The sequence below is a fragment of the Crocuta crocuta genome, unplaced genomic scaffold (genome assembly GCF_008692635.1).
Source record: "Crocuta crocuta isolate KB4526 unplaced genomic scaffold, BGI_CrCroc_1.0 scaffold54, whole genome shotgun sequence".
NCBI lineage: Eukaryota > Metazoa > Chordata > Mammalia > Carnivora > Hyaenidae > Crocuta > Crocuta crocuta.
The window spans coordinates 2,854,030-2,873,017 of NW_027530356.1; the positions used below are offsets into that span (position 1 = coordinate 2,854,030).

Consider the following 18,988-nt stretch of genomic DNA (forward strand, 5'->3'; position numbering starts at 1 on the left):
CCTTTGATTAGTCCATCTGCCTTTTCACTGGTATTGTTTCCTCCAAGTTTCACTGTTTGATCGTTAACATTACACTCCTGGATGAAAAGGCATATTTCTTACAAAGCACTGCTGTCAGTTTTAAATAAACTTAAAATGCATCCTATTTTATACTGCTTTGCTTTACATAATAAAGATCACTTATATTGCTATCTCATTCTGGAGCAATGGGGGGAGATGCATTAAGTGACAAGGAAAAATAAATGGATTAAAAATTTTTTCACAAGTATCTCAAAAGAGAAAACTAGTTGGTCTTTATCTGTTCAAAAGAAATACAAATAACAAAACTCAATTATAAATAGCATATTCATTACTGTAAGAAACACTTGTGAAATGGAACTTATTTTAGATTTAAAAGGAATTCTCAGACTATGAACTTTCAAACCAAGAGTCCCTACTCAGTAAATAACTGATTTTTAATGAGACCCTTATTGCCATCTTTATTCTTTGGAATGCCCAGGGTGGGTAGATGAAATGGAACAGATCCTAGAGTACCTCCTATCATACTCTACTGAGGATTTTCTTGCCAGCTCTGACTTTTTCTTTTACCCTTCATGTACATCCCTTTGTTTCAAAATGTATCAATGTAGACATGAGCACAAAAACTTCTGTAAAAGTATAATTTTATACTTCTTTGTAAAAATACTTTTAAATGATTCTAATAGGGCAGGGTTCCTCCAATCTTTAATTCTTGACTTAATGATTGTGTAGCGTTTGAATTTAATTCTTCCGGTTGAAAAAGAAAGACAGGTGACAAAGTCATAGTGATAGAGATTAGAACTGGGGGACAGGAATAAAAAGTAATTTCTGCTGAGATCAGGGCTAAGAATGGATAGTTTGAGTCTAGTTTAAAAAAAAATACAACTTGAAACATCTTATAAAATCCCAATCAGAGTTAAGTTTCACTAAAAACGTAGTTGAAAAGATCCATCCCCTTCTAATGGTATAAATCTAAATAAATCGAAAATCTAAAATGTAACATGTAAAATGTAGAAAAATTTAAATAGAGGAATTATTTTCGATAATCAAATTTTTACTTTTTTCTCAGAGCTCAGGATATTTTTACTTGAATCAATGTCAAACATTTATTATTTAAGATTGCATAGCCATTATTAAATATTAAATATATGATATACTGCAGCCCAAAGTTGTCATTTTTATTATAGCAGTATTACACTTTTCTTTTTCCCTTACAAGCTAGACAAATGGACTTTTTTTCACCAAGTTTTTAATTTAAAATCCAGTTAGTTAACATACAATGTAATATTATTTTCAGGTGTAGATTTTAGTGATTCATCACTTATTTACAACACCCATTACAAGAAACTGATGTTAAAAATGCTTCTTATCAAATCTTCTACCTAGTCTTCTTCAATAATTAGTACAACCATTTATATTTAACAACATGCAAAAAAGAACCTAGAGGTTCATCCAAAATAAAGGATGTTACTCTTTTATATTAAATGATTTTGCTTAGCAAGTTTTTTTCTTTACAGTTCAAAAGTAAGCCTACGAAGTCCATCCTATTAAATCATACTACACTCCAATCTAATGGAACTTAACTTAAATCAGTGACATTTTACTCTGTAATCTTAATTTTTGTTGCAATAAATTCTTAGCTGGAAATCACATTTTTCAGCCTCAATTTTAAAGAATGTGGCACACTAAATATCCTAAAACCTTCCTGCTTAAACACATTTCCTTAAATACATGCNAATAATTTTTTTAAGCTGTTAATTGCTACTGAGGCTGTCAGTAGTCTTAGGTGCTGTTCTTCTGTTTTAATAACCAAATGTAGGAAGAACAGGATGTAAAGCATCAAACTACTCATGGTAAGCAGCTGAATCACACAACGGAGTTAAACTCCCAATAAGAGTACAAAGAAGGAAATGCAACTAAGTACAGAATTAATAAACAGACTCTCAATATGCAGTGGCAGGAAACTGATACGCAGCCTCTCTAAAGAATTACAGGTGCTTGGGTGGCTCAGTCCGTTAAGTGTCTAACTCTTAGGTTTGGCTCAGGTCATGATCTCATGGTTTGTGGGTTTGAGCCCCACGTCAGGATCTGTGCTGTTAGCTCTGTTAATACAGAGCCTGTATGGGATTCTCTATCTCCCTCTCTCTCTGCCCCTCCCCTGCTCTCTCTCAATAAACTTTAAAAAAAAAAACTATAAAAAAACTTTAAAAAGCCAAAAAAGAGGTATTTTGCATATACCATTTTCTCAGTTATTTCCTACTTTAAGTTCTTTGAATTTTCATCTGAGAATGAAAAATAATTGTTTCATTCTAGTAACATTTATTTTTCCCATAAAACTAATTCACTTTTAATTCTTAGAAATTAGGGGCGCCTGGGTGGCTCAGTCGGTTAAGCGTCCGACTTCGGCTCAGGTCATGATCTCATGGTTTGTAGGTTCGAGCCCCACATCGGACTCTCTACTGACAGCTAGCTTAAAGCCTGGAGCCTGCCTCGGATTCTGTGTCTCCCTCTCTCTCTGACCCTCCCCTGCTCACGCTGTCTCTCTCTCAGAAATAAATAAAAACATTAAAAAAATTTTTTTTAATTCTTAGAAATTAAATATAAACATGTTGTATTTCTATGCCATATATAAAAATATATACAAATTAAATATCAAGAAAGTCACCCATGTTATCATCACTAGTACATAATTATCACTGTGTGGCTACATTCAGATATACATAAATATGCCTTTCCTAAATAAAGACTCAACTAACAAATGTACGCCTGGCCTTTTTTTTTTTAATTAAAAAATATCATTAATAAATAAGTATTCTTCAAAACTAGGGTTTTGTAGTTGTCCCTAATATTAAATTTTATGATGATTTATTAACATAACTGTTACCTTATTGAAAGTTTCTTTTCTGGCTTTAAAATAACGCTTGGGTTCGGGGGGAAATGTGCATTTTTTTAAATCTCTTAAAAAATGTATTTCTAGTAACTTCCTTAGATAGTTTCTCTGAAATGACATTACTGAACCACAAATTAAAACACTTTTAAGATTCTTGACATATATTACCCAATTACCCTCAACAATTTAGTGCCCAATTTTCACTCTTATCAGTAACACATAAGAGAGGCATTTCATTGCTTCTCTGAAAACACTGGATATTATCAATTAGCAAATTACTTTTTAACGATAAAATTAAAAGGTCTTATAATGAACCAGAGACTTCAGAAAAAACACTCTACTACTTTACCTTCTTCAGTTGACTTTTTTTAATTCTTTCAACAGGAAGAGGTTTGCCATCATGGAAGTTGGTAAGAATTACTGCAATGGCTGTCAAAGTTTTGCCCTTTAAAAATGTTTTTAAAAGACAAACGGTCAGATTCTGAAACTCAGATGACCAGAGACCATTCCAAAACCAATTTAAAATCAAGTAAGCAAATATCATATAGCATTCAAGGCCACAGAAACATACTACTGTAGTAAATAATTGATGTGTTAATAAAAGTATTTTGTTGATTAGGAAATACCTTCCCACACTGTTATTACTAAAAATTATTAAATGGTTTACTCCATAAAATACTATAAGCTTCCCGGAAAAATGTCATTCTATTAAGTGATTGCTGTTCCAAGATTTTACATTTACATTTTACATTTTACATTTACATTTACAATCCTGAACTAATAACTTTACCATGAAACTACAGCTATTTGCTTGCCATGTAGCTCAGAGCTAATTTAAAATGATAAGTAATTGCAATATGCACATGATATAATCATTTTATTGTTGCATTTAAAGATAACTACAAGACTTAAAAGCTATAACTTATCAATAATGCATAAAGGACATGGTATTTCTTCGGCATTTTTCTTTTTTTTTTTTTTTTAAAAAAATGTTTTATTTATTTCTAGGAGAGAGAGAGAGACAGCGTGAGCAGAGGAGGATCAGAGAGAGAGGGAGTCACAGACTGAAACAGGCTCCAGGCTCTGAGCTGGCAATCAGCACAGAGCCCGACGCGGGGCTCGAACCCACGAACCGCGAGATCATGACCTAAGCGAAAGTCGGACGCTTAACCGACTAAGCCACCCAGGTGCCCCTTCTTTGGCATTTTTAAACAGAAACACGTAACCCTTCATTATTTTCCATAGCTGAATTTATAATTAGTAAGACAGAAAGAACTCTGACAATTTTAAAATAGTTAAGGCAGCAGTTTTCTAAGTGTAGTCCACAGGCCCTGAGATTTCCCAGGACCTCTCAGGAGTGTGTATGTGCCCTCAAATCTATCTTCATAATACTACTAAGACATTATTTCTGTTATATCTTTAGTAATGCCACAAAAGGGAGTTGTGGGTAAAACTGCTAAGGCCTTAGCATGAAACAAAGCAGTTGGCACTACATTATACCTTGTATTTTTAGCTGCCACATACAGCTAAAAAAAATGCCAGTTTCATTTTAAAAATGCTCTATAAGAGGGGCGCCTGGGTGGCTTAATCGGTTAAGCGTCCGACTCGCTTAGGTCATGATCTCACGGTTCGTGGGTTCGAGCCCCGCGTTGGGCTCTGTGCTGACTGCCAGCTCAGGGCCTGGAGCCTTTTCAGAGTCTGTCTCTCTCTCTCTCTGACCCTCCCCTGCTCAAGCTGTCTCTCTCTCTCTCCCCCCTAGAAATAAATAAAAATATTAAAAAAAAAAAAAGAATGCTCTATAAGAATATTCTTGATGAAACAGTACCCGTGAATTTTTATTAAATCTTGCCTCGAGTACACACCTTTTTAATATTCTGTATGATAAGATGGGAAGTACAAATAAAATACTTCTGCTGCTGCACACCAAAATATGAGAGGGTTATCTAAAAAAAATTACTTGTGAAACTTAAGTTACAACCTCAACTAGCCACCATGCACCACCATGCATCATCACTTTTTCATGCATCACTATTTCCACTTGAAAGAATGACCAACACCAGTTATTCATGACTGATTGGTAGACATTTTCTTGAAAAATGAACAAAGGCTATCTTCAAGGGAAGATAATTAACAGATTTGTTGTTAATGGTAAGATCTGAACTTTCAAGCAAAAATTAGAATGTTGGAAAACTTGTATCTGACACCATGAGCACAGGCAGCTTCTCAAAATATAAATGCCTAATATGATCATCAGTAATACCAAAGAATATAAACTTTTGATTCTATACAATGAAATGCATTAACATCTGGCAAATCTGTATAACTCAATAAACGAATATTTTCTAAATTAGCAATGCCTGATGTTACAAAAGTATGCATGAGTAAAATATCTGTTCAATGGTCAAGCTAAACCCATGGATTTTAATGGAACAGAGTCAAAAAGCTCACTAATACCATTTTTAAGTTCCACATTTTTACTGCTAACCTTTGATCATCTAATATTTGCCTAATTTCACTGCTATATCAAAGAATTATAAGTATTATCTAAAACGGCTATTAAAATCATCTTCCTTTTCCCAACTACATATCTGTGTGAGAACTAATCTTCTTTATGTACCTATACCAAAACACGGTATCACAACAACTGAATGAAAAAGCAGTTAGGACAATTCAAAATTCATCTTATTAGGCCAAACATTAAATTGATTTGCAAAAATGTAAAAGAATGCCAGTCTTATCAAAACTGCTTTTGTTTTAGAACAGTCCCTTTTCATTTAAAAATATGTAATTTATGTTAATAAGTAATGAATTTATTACTATTATTTTAAAGTTAATAAATTAAAATGTTGTTTTAATGTCTAATACTGTAAATATGGATATAACTCACAAAAACAAAAAGCTCTTTGAAATTCTCAAAAATTTTTAAGAACATTAAGAGTTAGTGAGACCAAAAAGTGGTCTCATTATAAAACCTGCCGATGTAAGGAATCATAAATGTATATTTAACACTCTGTATATCACAATACTGTGATAGAATACAATTTCATGTAACATTATAATCTTTCCCTTTTTTAAAAGAAAATGAAATACAATCTACCTGATTTTAAAAATCGAAAAATACGTTTAAACATTATTGCTAATTAACTGTACCCTCAACCGAATAAACCAAAATAAAAAACATAGCCTCGTTTTTAAGTCAAAGACCTAGAGAAAACTGTTCCGTACTGAAAGTGAAATCTAGTCGCACGTTGACACCAACATATTCATATCTCTACTTCAAAATTAGTTCTATAAAATCATAATTACAAAATAAAGTTTTATTAATAAGAAAAGAATAATTACCAAACCCATATCATCGGCTAAAATTCCTCCATGGACATTTTCTGGTCTATCCTTCTCAGAAAAATTTGTAATTGTGTTGTAGTACAAGTCACTTCGCTGTTCCCAAAATGGTGGAAGGTCTTTACTGTTTTCCCGTGAAACCATCCAAGCTAGGGCTTGTTTTTGATGTGGAAGCAACGGTGTTTCAACAGCCTATAAAACAAAAAGAATGTCTTAAATAGATATAAAACAAATCATTTTTTTTTCCCATGTAGATTCTGGAAAACACTGGATCTTGCGCTAAAAACTGTAAAGATACACAGCATATTTTAAAATTCCAAATAGTTTTAAATAGAAAATATTGGCTCAGTACCTCAGCTGGCTCCATTTCATGAGTTTTATCATCTTCTTTTAAATCTTCAAATAATTTGTCAAATTCTGTTTTAAGCTACAACAAATAACCAAAAACATGAAACAAACCAATTAAAATATTTTCACTTAATTCAGAGTTTTCAAGTCATTTAATTAATTAAAAGATTTGAATAACAAAAGGTACTTAAAATATTCTCTGAGTTGCTGCACTGCTCACTGAAAGCAGTATGAATACGTGCTGTGTATAAAAGGTAACTATGGGGGCACCTGGGCGGCTCAGTCAGTTGAGTGACTTCCACTCAGTTCATATCTCACAGTTTTTGAGTTCAAGCCCTGCATAGGGCTCTGCGCTGACAGCTCAGGGCCTGGAGCCTACTTCAGATTCTGTATCTCCTCTCTGTCCCTCCCATGCTCATGCTCTGTCTCTCAAAAATAAATAAAAATTTTAAAAAAAAAATTTTTTTAATTACCTTTTAAAAAAAAAGGAAACTGTGTTAGAATCAAAAAAATACAGAAGAGATAAGTCTGAGGTTTATCCTAGCTCTATCACAAACTAACCCATATACAACACTGGGTGAGAGACTTAACCTTTATGGCCCTTTATCTTATTCCTGTAAAATGAAAGAAATAATTCAGATTTAGAGTGTCTCTACGGTTCCTTCTGCCACTGAAATTCTATGATTCTATTAAGTTGTATTCAAACCATTTTGGCGGATCCTACCAGGTACATTCGACTTTTTTCATGTCAAAGATATGTCATTTACTATTACTAAAACAAAGAACTTGCTATGTGCTACAAATTATTAAGAGATGATTTCATTCTTACGCTAATTTAGTTGCACTGATGTAGTCTATGGGCACAAGAGTGGCTCGGTTGAGCAACCAATTTGGGTTCAGGTCACAATCTCACAGTTAGTGAGTTCCACCCCCACATCTGGTTCACTGCTGTCAGTGCATACGCCATTTTGGATCTTCTCTCCTCCTCTTTCTCTCTCTCCCTTTCATACTCTCTCTCGAAAATAAATAAAAGCATTAAAAAATAATAAACTGATCTAGTCTAATTTTATAACAAGTATGTCTTATACTTACTTTTACAAATTAGCACATGAGTAAATTTAAAGCAGTAGCCCAGAAGAAATGGGGCCAAATCAAAAAAAGTTAGAGAGAGGTAACCTGGGGTTTACCCACCACACACAGGCTCAAGACTTACTAATAATGATGAGGTAAAATATGGCAACTACAATTAAACAAAAAAGCTAACACAGATGGATAAAGACAAGATTTAATGTAAACTGTAGACTAATCTCCATTAATTTATTTTACATTGGTTTTTCCAAATTTACTCAGCCTAACAGTATATTAGCTCACAAATTAGACAAACTAAGAACTATACCAATGCTAAGATTTGGAATTAATTTCTTTTTGCATTCCATTTTCAACCTTACTAAATCAAAGATAAGTTTCCAGCTTCAATTTTTTTTTAATGTCTTTTTTTTATTTTTGAGAGAGAAAGAGAGACAGCATAAGCAGGGGAGGGTCAGAGAAAAAGGGAGACACAAAATCCGAAACAGGCTCCAGGCTCTGGGCTAGCTGTCAGTACACAGCCCAATGTGGGGCTCGAATCCACAAACTGTGAGATCATGACCTGAGCCAAAGTCGGACACTCAACCAACTGAGCCACCCAGGCAACCCCCAGCTTCAATTTTTCAAATGAGTATCTGGACATTAAAAAACTTCCACATAATACAAAAAAATTAAAACATACTAAAACATTCAATGCCTATACAATAATGCATGCATTTTAAAATACATATGAATGTGTACCCATTACTTATCACTGCTTTCTTTTTACATGTTTTTAATATATATTCTACTTATTCTACAGCATGTTTCATAACTTAATATAACTGAAGATCACAAATACCAGCACATACATATTTATCTTACTCTTTTAAACATCAAACTTCAATATTTAACATTCACTTTTAAGATTACAAAATAAAACAGAAGCATACCTGTTCAGTTGTCATCTGTACTGCAGCATGAACTGGCATACTATAGCTTGGTCCAGCTCTTCCAGAGCCCCAACTATTTTCTAAACTGAATCCTAAAGCTGTAATTTACAAAATGAAAAGAATAAAATCACCAAATGAACTATCTTTTAGTAAGTAGCTTTTAGAACCTGTGTAAGTTGCGTTAAAAAAAGTCAACATATTTAAAAGATTTTTTTAAAAACTAAAAGTCTTTCAAAAACATACATTACTAAAATAATTCCACATTATTTGAATTAAATCTTGCCAAATAAATACTACTACTTCATTTGCTATTGGGAGGTTATTTTTGTCTATAATTTATCTAAGATAATACTTAAAATCAGGGATTTCCAGAATGTATCATTGGGGGAAGTTAGAAGAGGGAATATACGACCGCTTTGTACATATGTGTGCATGTGTGCTTATAAACACACACATCCCCTCCTATGAATCTATAATTATTTCAAAATAAAGAGAAAATAATTTCAGGGATTTCCCTAAAAAGATTCTTGAGTAAAGTTACAACTCAGAGCCTGCAGCACAAATTAGTTTAGCCAAGCTCAAATTATTACTCAAGAAGAAATGTTTTATAATTCCTGCATCTTATGATATCAAAATAATAGAAGCTTAAATCCTAAACTTACTTTTTGGTGCAGGACCCAATTTAAATCCATGTTTCTTTAACTGATCTAAAACCGCTTTCCTATTTTCTTCTTTTCCCCAAAAAGTCATATGGAGAGGCATGGTAAAAGCATTGTTTGCACCAAAAGGAACGACCCTATTATATTTAAGAAGAAAAAAAGAGGAGGAAATTAGAACTGTTATTTTTCACTTCCATAACGAATGTGACTATTAAATATTATAAGTGTTGCATTGTAATTTTGCAAGGAAGTAAAATAAAGAACCATTTGGGCATCTAGAAAGACAGAAAAAGTACAGGGAATAGGATCAACAACAACCAGAAGAGTAGGTTTTAGGATCAAAGAAAGTGAGAAGAAACTGAGAGGATGGAATAAAGCAGAATAGCCTATAAATGAAATTATAAGAAAGGTAAAATAGTAAATTTAATTGAGAAGGTGGAGCTTTCAGTAAAAGAACCACTAAGAGCAGCAATTATTCTGAGAATGGGGAATGAGTTGCAAGAATTACATCTGACCCTTGAACAACATGGGGTTTAGGTATGCTGACCCCCTGTTGCAGTCAAAGTCCACATATAACTCTGACTGCCCCAAAACAACTAATAGTCTATTGTTACCAGAAGCCTTACCAGTAACACAATTAACACATTTTGTAATTTATATGTATTATATACTGTGTTCTTCAAGCTAAAGAAAACATTAACAAAATTATAAGGAAAATACATTCACATTACTACACTGCATTTATTAAAGAAAAAAAATCTGCATATAACTGGACCCATGCAGGTCAAACCATGTTGTTCAACGGTCAACTATATTTCTGATATCTGGTCAGGAGTCACTAAAAGTTTATATTCAATATCTGAAAAATTTAATAAACTGAGGTTGGAGAAAACAAGTAAAGTGAGAAGACATTACTGAACATTTATCAAACTTCACCTTTTCATATTCTCAACATTCCGTACTTCAATTGAGATCACAAATTAAATGCCTAAAGAGAAAAGATAACCAAGGAGACTGGGAGTTTAATAAAAAAAGAAGAAGAAGAAGAAGGGGGGGGAGAAGGATGAGGAGGAGGAGAAGGAGGTAGAACTGGGAAAAGCAGTTAGGGCATTAGGCAGCGTTATTAAAGCAGGAGCTGCTATTCTGCTGTCCTGTGAAAATGAAGGTCAGATCTTCCATTTGTCAAGAAAAATTTTCATTAAATTGTTTTCCATTAGGGAAAAAGTCACCCTTTATAAAATGTAAAATATATCCAGATATTTGAATACTGGAAATAAATGAAAAATTGTAAAATATTTTGTAGCCAAAATGAAATGCATCTACATATGATCACAGGCTACCAGTTTACCACTTCAGGTTTAAACAAACACTTCCAAACTCCCAAATCTATGCAGTAAAAGGCTTGGACAGATGGTGTGGGCTTCCTAATATTTGAGCAAAGTCTATTTTTCTCTGTGGTAATAAAACAATAGGAAAGTGACAGAACCATTGTTTAATGGCTGAAATAGTAAAGGCAGATGAGAAAAGAATTAACATTAATTGAACACAAACTAAAGGCAAAGTGATAAAGGATGTCAGGGCAATTATATAGACTCTTAATGAATTCAAAGATCGCAACTTACAATTATTAAAACTAAACTCTGAAAAGTACATTACCCTTCAATTTGTGCCAATTTGTTGTCCATGATATAGGCCAAAGCAGCTGCAAGCTCTTTCTTTAAATGGCCCACCTGATTTCCATTCACATTATTTACTTTAACTGCATTCTTATCATAGGGGTTATTGGGTTCTCGTTGTAATGCAACCATTTCATTATTATTAACCTAATAAAATAATGAACAGATAATATTATAAATAATAAACAAGAGGAGCTTTCTTCATCAACTTTATCTGGGATTTCCATTCAGTTTCTAATGCTAACCAAATAACACTGCGTATAAGAAATATGTATTTTCTTGGACTCATATTTATAATAGTAATATAAGAAACAAATTTTATAATGATTCTTTTACATAATTTTTTTAACTTAACATTCACTGGAAGTTAACAAATCCTTGATATCTGAAAGATACAATCAAAACTAATTAACAGATTCACACTATCTAAAATTTTCAACATATCTTTTGGAAACAGGTAATCTTTATTGAGTGCTTATCACATATCTTTGTTCTAAATACATAACATAGATTTGACTTTTTAAATCCTCACAACACTATTGGTACATACCGTCACTACACCCAATTTTATAGATGAAGACTAAAGCACAGAAAAGTTAAGTAACTTTCCCAAAGTCACAAAGCTAGTAGTAAGTAGCAGAGCTAGAATTTAAATCCAGGAAGGCTAGTTCCTAAGTCTCATTTCTCCAGACTCTAAAAGTGAGAAAAGATATTAATTATAAGTCAGAATGGAACTGAATAAGAAAATGAATCCAACCTTCATCTCATGCCATTCTGATTTCACTTGATTGCAAGTTGCCTGATCACTGAAAATGGAAGAGTAAGGACTTTTGAAAATTCTTGCATGAAAGCAATGAAGAAACTGGCAGCAACTGTCAGAATCAACTTTTCCAGACATCTAGAAAGCAGCCAAAGAATTGAAGAGACCCTGGGCAGGGGTGTTAATTCAAGAAAAACAACTGAGGGGCGCCTGGGTGGCTTGGTCAGTTACGCATCTGACTTTGCCTTAGGTCACCACCTCACAGTTCCTGAGTTCGATCCCTACATTGGACTCTGTGCTGAAAGCTCAGAGCCAGGAGACTGCTTCGGATTCTGTGTCTCCCTCTCTCTCTGACTCTCCCCCACTCATTCTGTCTCTCTCTCAAAAATAAATAAATATTAAAAAATTTTTAAAAAGAAAAATAGCTGAACATTAGTGCCCTAGGCCCATCTCCGGCTTTCAGCTGCATGACAGCCTTTAAAAATAACCTTCTGGGGATGCCTGGTGGCTCAGTCAGTTGAAGGTCTGACTCTTGATTTCAGCTCAGGTCATGATCTCATGATTCATGTGATACAGCCCGTAGGGCTCTTTGCACTAACAACATGGAGGCTGTTTGGGATTCCCTTTCTGCCCCCACCTCTGATCAAAATAAACAAACATTAAAAAAATAATAACCTAAGAAAATTCTTGGTGTAATCTAGCAGTCTGTCATTATTTGATCTGTGTGATGGTTCTCCAGAAGATCCCCACTTGCAAAGTAATTTCTATTTGATCTCCAAACTCTTCCAGCACAAAAAGAAACCTCCCTTGGTTGGATGTTTGTTAAAAACAATTTTAAACAGGCAGTAGATAACAACTGGAGCAAACACTACAACAACCAAAAGGATTAAAAGGAAAGCTGAGGAATAAGATATCAGTAGGGGCTTTGACAAACTCCAACACATTCCTGAGAATGTAGAAGGTCATATGCAAGCATATGGCTGTATGCACGGACAGGGCTATACATGATCAGAAAAAGATCTGAGATGACCCTAAGCTCTCACCTCTGGATAAACTTGAGGCTCTAAACAACCAGGACATGAAGGTTAAGGCAGAGTTGTCAACTGCCCCAATTGCCTCAAACCCTCTCTTGCTAAAGACTCAAAGATTTACTGGTTCTGTGCTAACCAAGCACAGACATAAGATTATACAGGATTAATTCAAAAAAGTCACTAAACAAGCAACAATTATGAAAATCAGAAACAACAGACAACTCTGGAGATAGAGAAGAATCTAATTTTTACAGTTACCACATTATTTTAAATATCCACTTTTCAACAATAAAAAAATGAGATATGCAAAGAAATGAGAAGATATGGTTTACTCATAGTAGAAAAGCTATCAATTGTCCCGAAGAAAGCACAGATGTTTGCCCTAACTAGAAAAAAATTTTAATTTAAATTTTAAGTATGTTAAAAAACCTAAAGCTAATCATGTACTAAAGGAAAATACAAAAACTAGGTCTCACCAAATAGAATTTCTGTTGTCAAAAGTACAATAAAGTAAAATTCACTAAAGAGGCTCAACAGCAGATATGAGGAGGCAAAAGAGTTAATGAAGTTGAAGATAGGTCAATTAGATTATTGAGTCTAAGAAAAAGTTACAGAGTCTGAGGAATAGAAAGAAAGAATGAAGAAATATGAACAGGCCTCAGAGACCTGTGGGACAACAGCAACCCTATCTAACATTCAAATACTGAGTCCCAGAAGAAAAGGAGAAAAGGAGTAGAAGAGTATTTGAAGAAATAACAGCCAAAAACTCCCCCAAATAGGATGAAAAACATTATATATCTTAGAAGTGCAAATAAACTCCAAATAAACTAAACTCAAAGAGATCTAAACCCAGACACACCATAATCAAGCTATGGAAAAAAAGTCTTAAAAGCAACAAGAGGTGCAACTCATTTATAGGAGATCCTCAGTAACATTAACATCTGATTTCTCATAAGAAAGCACAGAGGCCAGAAGACAATGGAATAACTTTTCAAAGTGCTTCAAAAAACTTCAGCCAAGATTTCTAGATCTCATAAAACTATCCGTCAAAAGTACAGAAAAAAATTAAAACATTCCAGTGAGGGGTGCCTGGATGTCTCAGTAGGTTGGTTTTGGCTCAGGTCACGATCTCATGGTTGTGAGTTCAAGCCCTGTGTCAGGCTCTGTACTGACAGTGCAGAGCCTGCTTGGGATCCTTCCCCTGCTCACACACACACACTCACACACACACACACACACACACACACACTCTCTCTCTCTCTCTCTCTCTTAAAAGTAAACTTAAAAAATAAAAAAATAGTACATTCCAATTATCCAGAAACTGAGAAATCACCACCAGCAGACCTGCCCTACGAGAAATATTAAAGGGAAGCCTTCAGGCTGAAATTAAAAGACTAGACAATAATTTGAATCTACACAAAGAAAGACTTCAGGTAAAGATAATTAAATAGGTAAATATAAAAAGTGTAATTTGTTTTGGTTGTAATTTTTTTCTTCCATCTGATATAAAAGTGCATTAAACAATCATTATAAATCTGTGTTGATAAGCATACACTGTATATTAAGATGTAATTTGTTAACAGCTCAAAAGAATGGGGGAAGAGGGAAATGGAGCTATCTACAAGAAAATTTTTGTACACTACTGAAATTAATTTGGCACTAATCCAAACTCAATTCTTATGAATTCAATGTTAACTTTAATTCTCCAGAGCAACAACTAAGAGAACAATTCAAAATATATAATAAAAGAAATGAAGAAATTAAAAAATGGCCCACTAGAAAATAACACAAAAGAAGGCAGTAATGAAGGCTAGACCCAAGGGCCACATTTTGTATGATTCCATCATATGAAATGTATAGAACAGGCAAATCTGTAGAAATAGAAAATAATTGAGTGGAAAACAGGGACTGAGAAGGAGTAAGAGGGCGATTTATAATTGGGTATGGAGTTCTTTCTGGAGTGATTAAATGTGCTGGAACTAGACAGTGAGGATGGTTGCACAACCTTGTGAATAAAAACCACTCAATTGTATATACACTTTAAAAACAGTGGATATGCTCTGAGAATTGCCTAAAAAAGACACAGGAATGCTGCTTCAAATCACTATCAGCATGTCTTGAGACAATACCCAAGAGACTACAGCCTGACCAATCAAATTATCAGTTTCCTCTCTAGCCCTCTGGAGATATTCCATAAGGCACAACTCTATTCTCTCCCAGCCCCATCCTCTCCGCCAATGCCTAGAGCATGATCTTTTTTAAACCAAATTATGTAAATCCTGAGAAATATTTAACTCCAAAAAAGTTGGGCTAAAAACTAACATATTTTTGACCATTTCACCTCAAACAAGAAAATTAGATAATTTTCATTTATTATATTATCACTTTTTAAAATTAGAAAACTGTCATTTACTACAGATGATAGCTAACTACTAGTAGAATTTAAAACAGAATACACTGGGGCACCTGGATAGTTCAGTCAGTTAAGCATCTGGCTCTTGATTTTGGCTCACGTCATCATCTCACTGTTCATGAGAATGACTGAGCTCCACATTAGGCTCTGCACTGACAGTGTGGAGCATGCTTGGGATTCTCTCTCTCAAAATAAATAAATAAATATTCAAAACAAATAAATAAATAAAATAGAATACATACAGCTCAAAATGTTGGAGACTATAAAAACAAACAAAAAATATGGTCCAAGCACCAAGACAAAAAAGGACATATTTGAAAAAAGATTAAAATAACAGAAAGACAGAAGTAAACTAATTATAACAATACTTCTAGAATAGGAAAGAAATAATCTACTATAAAAAACACTTTGATGTGTCTAGAAATAAAAAATTTAACCATAAGCGTACCAAAAACACATTTAAAAAAAGTTAAAAATTAGCAATGCCAATGTTACATATCAAAACTTAGAAGATGCAGCCAATGTAGTACTTTGAAGAATGTTTAAAAGATTAAGAGGTATTAAATTATTAAGAGTTCAAATCAAAAGTCTAAAAATAAAACTAACAAAAATACAGTAACAGAATATAAAAAAGAATGAAGAAAAATAATAACCAGAGAAAAAATCCGAGAAACCTTGCTTGAAAAGATGAAACAGATAAATTTTTATCAAGGCTAATCAATAAAAACTAGACACAAATACATGAGATGCCTGGGTGACTCAGTTGGTTGAGCATCCAATTCCTGATTTCAGCTCAGTAAATGATCCCAGGGTCATGGGATCAAACCCTGCCTCAGACTCCACATTGAGCTTGGAGCCTGCTTAAGATTCTTTCTCTCTTTCTCTCTCTCTCAATCCCCCATTCCCTCCTCTGCCCTCCCCTTCCCCCACTCCACCCCTCTCCCTCACTCAGGCTTGCTCTCTCCCTCTATAAAAAAAAGAAAAAAGACAAAAACAAAATAACAAAACTAGACACAAATATGAAGACAGGCAGGTATATAACCATAAACACAGTTAAAATATTTTCAAGTATAAAACTTACTAACACTCTGTAGCAATACATTTGGAAATTTAAATAAAATAGATGCTTTTCTTTAAAAATATAAATTGCCAAAACTGACTCAATAAGTGTTTGAATCATGTAGAGTTTGAGTGAAGCTAGAATTAAAAGGTACATACCGTATGATTTAATGCATATAAAGCTCTAGAACAGGCGAAATTAATCGATAACAAATTCAGATTGTATTTGTTAGGGCAAGTACAGCAGAAATGACTGCAACAAGACACAACAGAATTTTCAGGGATGATGGAAATAATCTCTATTTTGGCTGGAATGATTATCACATATATATCTTTGTCAAAACTATTAGAATCATATACTTAAAAATGTGTGCATTTTCCTATGTAAACCACATGTCAATAAAGCTGGAAAAAAGTTGAAAATAGTATGAAAAGATAGATACCTCAATTTTTATTTCAATATATTTTCATAACAGTGATTAACTACAAAATGTCCATCAATAAGGAAATTAAAGGGACAATATAGACTTGTATTAGTGTGAAAAAATATTTCTAACATTTTACCAAGAGAAAGAAAGGTAATCACTATAACGGGCATATTATGATCTCATTTTTTTAAATACAAAATGTGATTTCAATTTACATGCATATGTTTGCAAAACAAAGTATAAAAAATAAAATGAGTAAGTTATGGTCCAGGATAGTAAATTACAATAAGACTTAGGGCTTTTTCTTTTAGACATTTTAAAATAATGAATATGTATTACCTATAAAATAACACACATTTTGAAAAATTAAAAAATTAAGTGATGATTACTTTTAATGAACTCACCACATTTATATTACCTTATCAGGGTCACAGAAATTATTCTAAGATCAACAAATAGTGAATGTTCTAAAATCAGAAACAACCATAACTCTAGCATTTCACAATGACTTAAAATAATTTTGAAAACAATCTTAAGTTTTGAAAGGACAACACAAGTCAGAAACAGGAAAGTTCAGAGATGGATAGGAGAACTAAGAAGAGATGGACATGATAAGAACTGATTTCAGGAAAAAATTAGAAATGAAAAACTATTTCAGAATTAGAAACTAAAGTAGAACACAAAAGCGCACAGACCTTATGGAAAACCTGGCAAGGGAAATAAATGATGAAAAATTAAAAAGTGAAAAAATATGACAAAAAGTATTCAGAGGAAGAAATAAGCAAGTATTAAAAACTGTAATTAAAGAAAAATTTTGTGAAATAAAATGAAGTTTAAAGAGCAATCATAAGACATACCCTAATGAAACTAGACTTCAAGATTATGAAAAATACTTTAGTTATCAAGGCAAAAATTTCCAATTCACTTATATATGGGAAAGAAATGTTAGCATCAGAAATCTTACCAGCAACATTTTATGCAACATCAAATTATCATGGAGACAACATATGGGTCAAGGACCTTATATTCAGCCAAAGTGCCCTTGAAGTATAAATATCACAAGTAGAAACATACAAAAATGCAGGAAATCTTGTTCTTTCCTAAGGAATCTTCTATAGAGACAGCACATTTCAGACAATTACAAAATAATCTAAGAAGCTCCAATATAAAGAAAATACAGTAGAATGAAGCACTAGACAAATCCATACCATGGAATTCTTTCCCAAAGAATCTAAGAATCAGACAACCAAAAAATTATTTGAGAAGCTTTAACATAAGAAAAATATGAGGGAATAAGAAGAACAAATGCAGAACCTTCCACAGCACAAAAAAAAGTAAAATAAAAAGTAAAAAAAAAAAAACCCCACAAAACAACAAATGTACTTTCTGTAACAAATCAATGACATGAAGAAAAGGAGGGGTGACTTACAAAACATAACCACCAAAGGTAATATATGAACTTTTTTTGATGCTAATTTTTTAAATGTCCCATAAAAAGACATTTTTAAACAATTAAGAAAACAGATTACATATTAGTTACTGGATGTAATAAGAAATTATTTTGTTAAGTATGAAAATGACAAGAGAAGTATGAATTTTTTAGAGATACACAGTGAATTATGTGGATGTAACCTAACACAATAAAGATTTTCAGTACTAAAGAACAAAAAAAAGAAAAAGTGATGAAACAAATGTTCAAAAAATTTGTTAACTGCTGAATCTGGATCATGGGCATATGGGTTTACTACATTATTCTTTCACACGTTTAAAACATTCCCTAATAAATTAAAAAATAAAACTAGAGACATAATATCCAAATAACACAAAAACATACTACATAACCATAACAAAGACAACTACTGACCAGAGAAAGTCATATATACTACCTCTCTCTATTTCACTCACACACACACACACACACACACACATATAAAAAGAAAGACAGAAGGAAGGAGAAAAACTGGGAGACAGTCTTACTACAAAAAGAAAAAAAAAAAAGGACCTAAACATTGACATTCCCTCATCTAGCAGGAATTAATCTTCCTAAATTAAAAATATTTAAGTACAGAAACATCCTGGGACAGAAGAGGAGAAAGCAAAGAACTGACTTGAAAGTCATTTTGCAAATATACCCCTTGTATCTGTGCTTCCTGAGCAATCATCTAATCTTCCTAAGCTTCAGTTCCTCAGTTATACAGAAGAATGGGTAATAGGGGCAATCTGGGTGGCTTGGTTGGTTCAGTGTCAGGCTCTTGACTTACGGCTCAGGTCACGATCAAGCGCCCAGTGAAGCCTGCTTAAGATTCTCTCTCTCTCTCTCTCTCTCTCTCTCTCTCTCTCTCTCTC

At 33.2% G+C, this 18,988-nt stretch overlaps 1 protein-coding gene across 5 annotated transcripts in view; it reads right to left on the reverse strand.

The window, feature by feature from the left end:
* The window catches only part of HLTF (helicase like transcription factor), a 52,609-nt gene that overhangs the window by 31,662 nt on the left and 1,959 nt on the right, over window positions 1-18,988 (reverse strand). For all 5 annotated transcript variants that reach the window (XM_077765873.1, XM_077765872.1, XM_077765876.1 and 2 more), the window contains exons 3-9: window positions 10,932-11,098; window positions 9,279-9,412; window positions 8,617-8,714; window positions 6,603-6,677; window positions 6,251-6,442; window positions 3,258-3,353; window positions 2-77 (exon numbers count right to left, since the gene is read on the reverse strand). In XM_077765873.1, the coding sequence (XP_077621999.1) occupies window positions 2-77; window positions 3,258-3,353; window positions 6,251-6,442; window positions 6,603-6,677; window positions 8,617-8,714; window positions 9,279-9,412; window positions 10,932-11,098 (838 nt within the window). The remainder of the gene's footprint in view (window position 1; window positions 78-3,257; window positions 3,354-6,250; window positions 6,443-6,602; window positions 6,678-8,616; window positions 8,715-9,278; window positions 9,413-10,931; window positions 11,099-18,988) is intronic.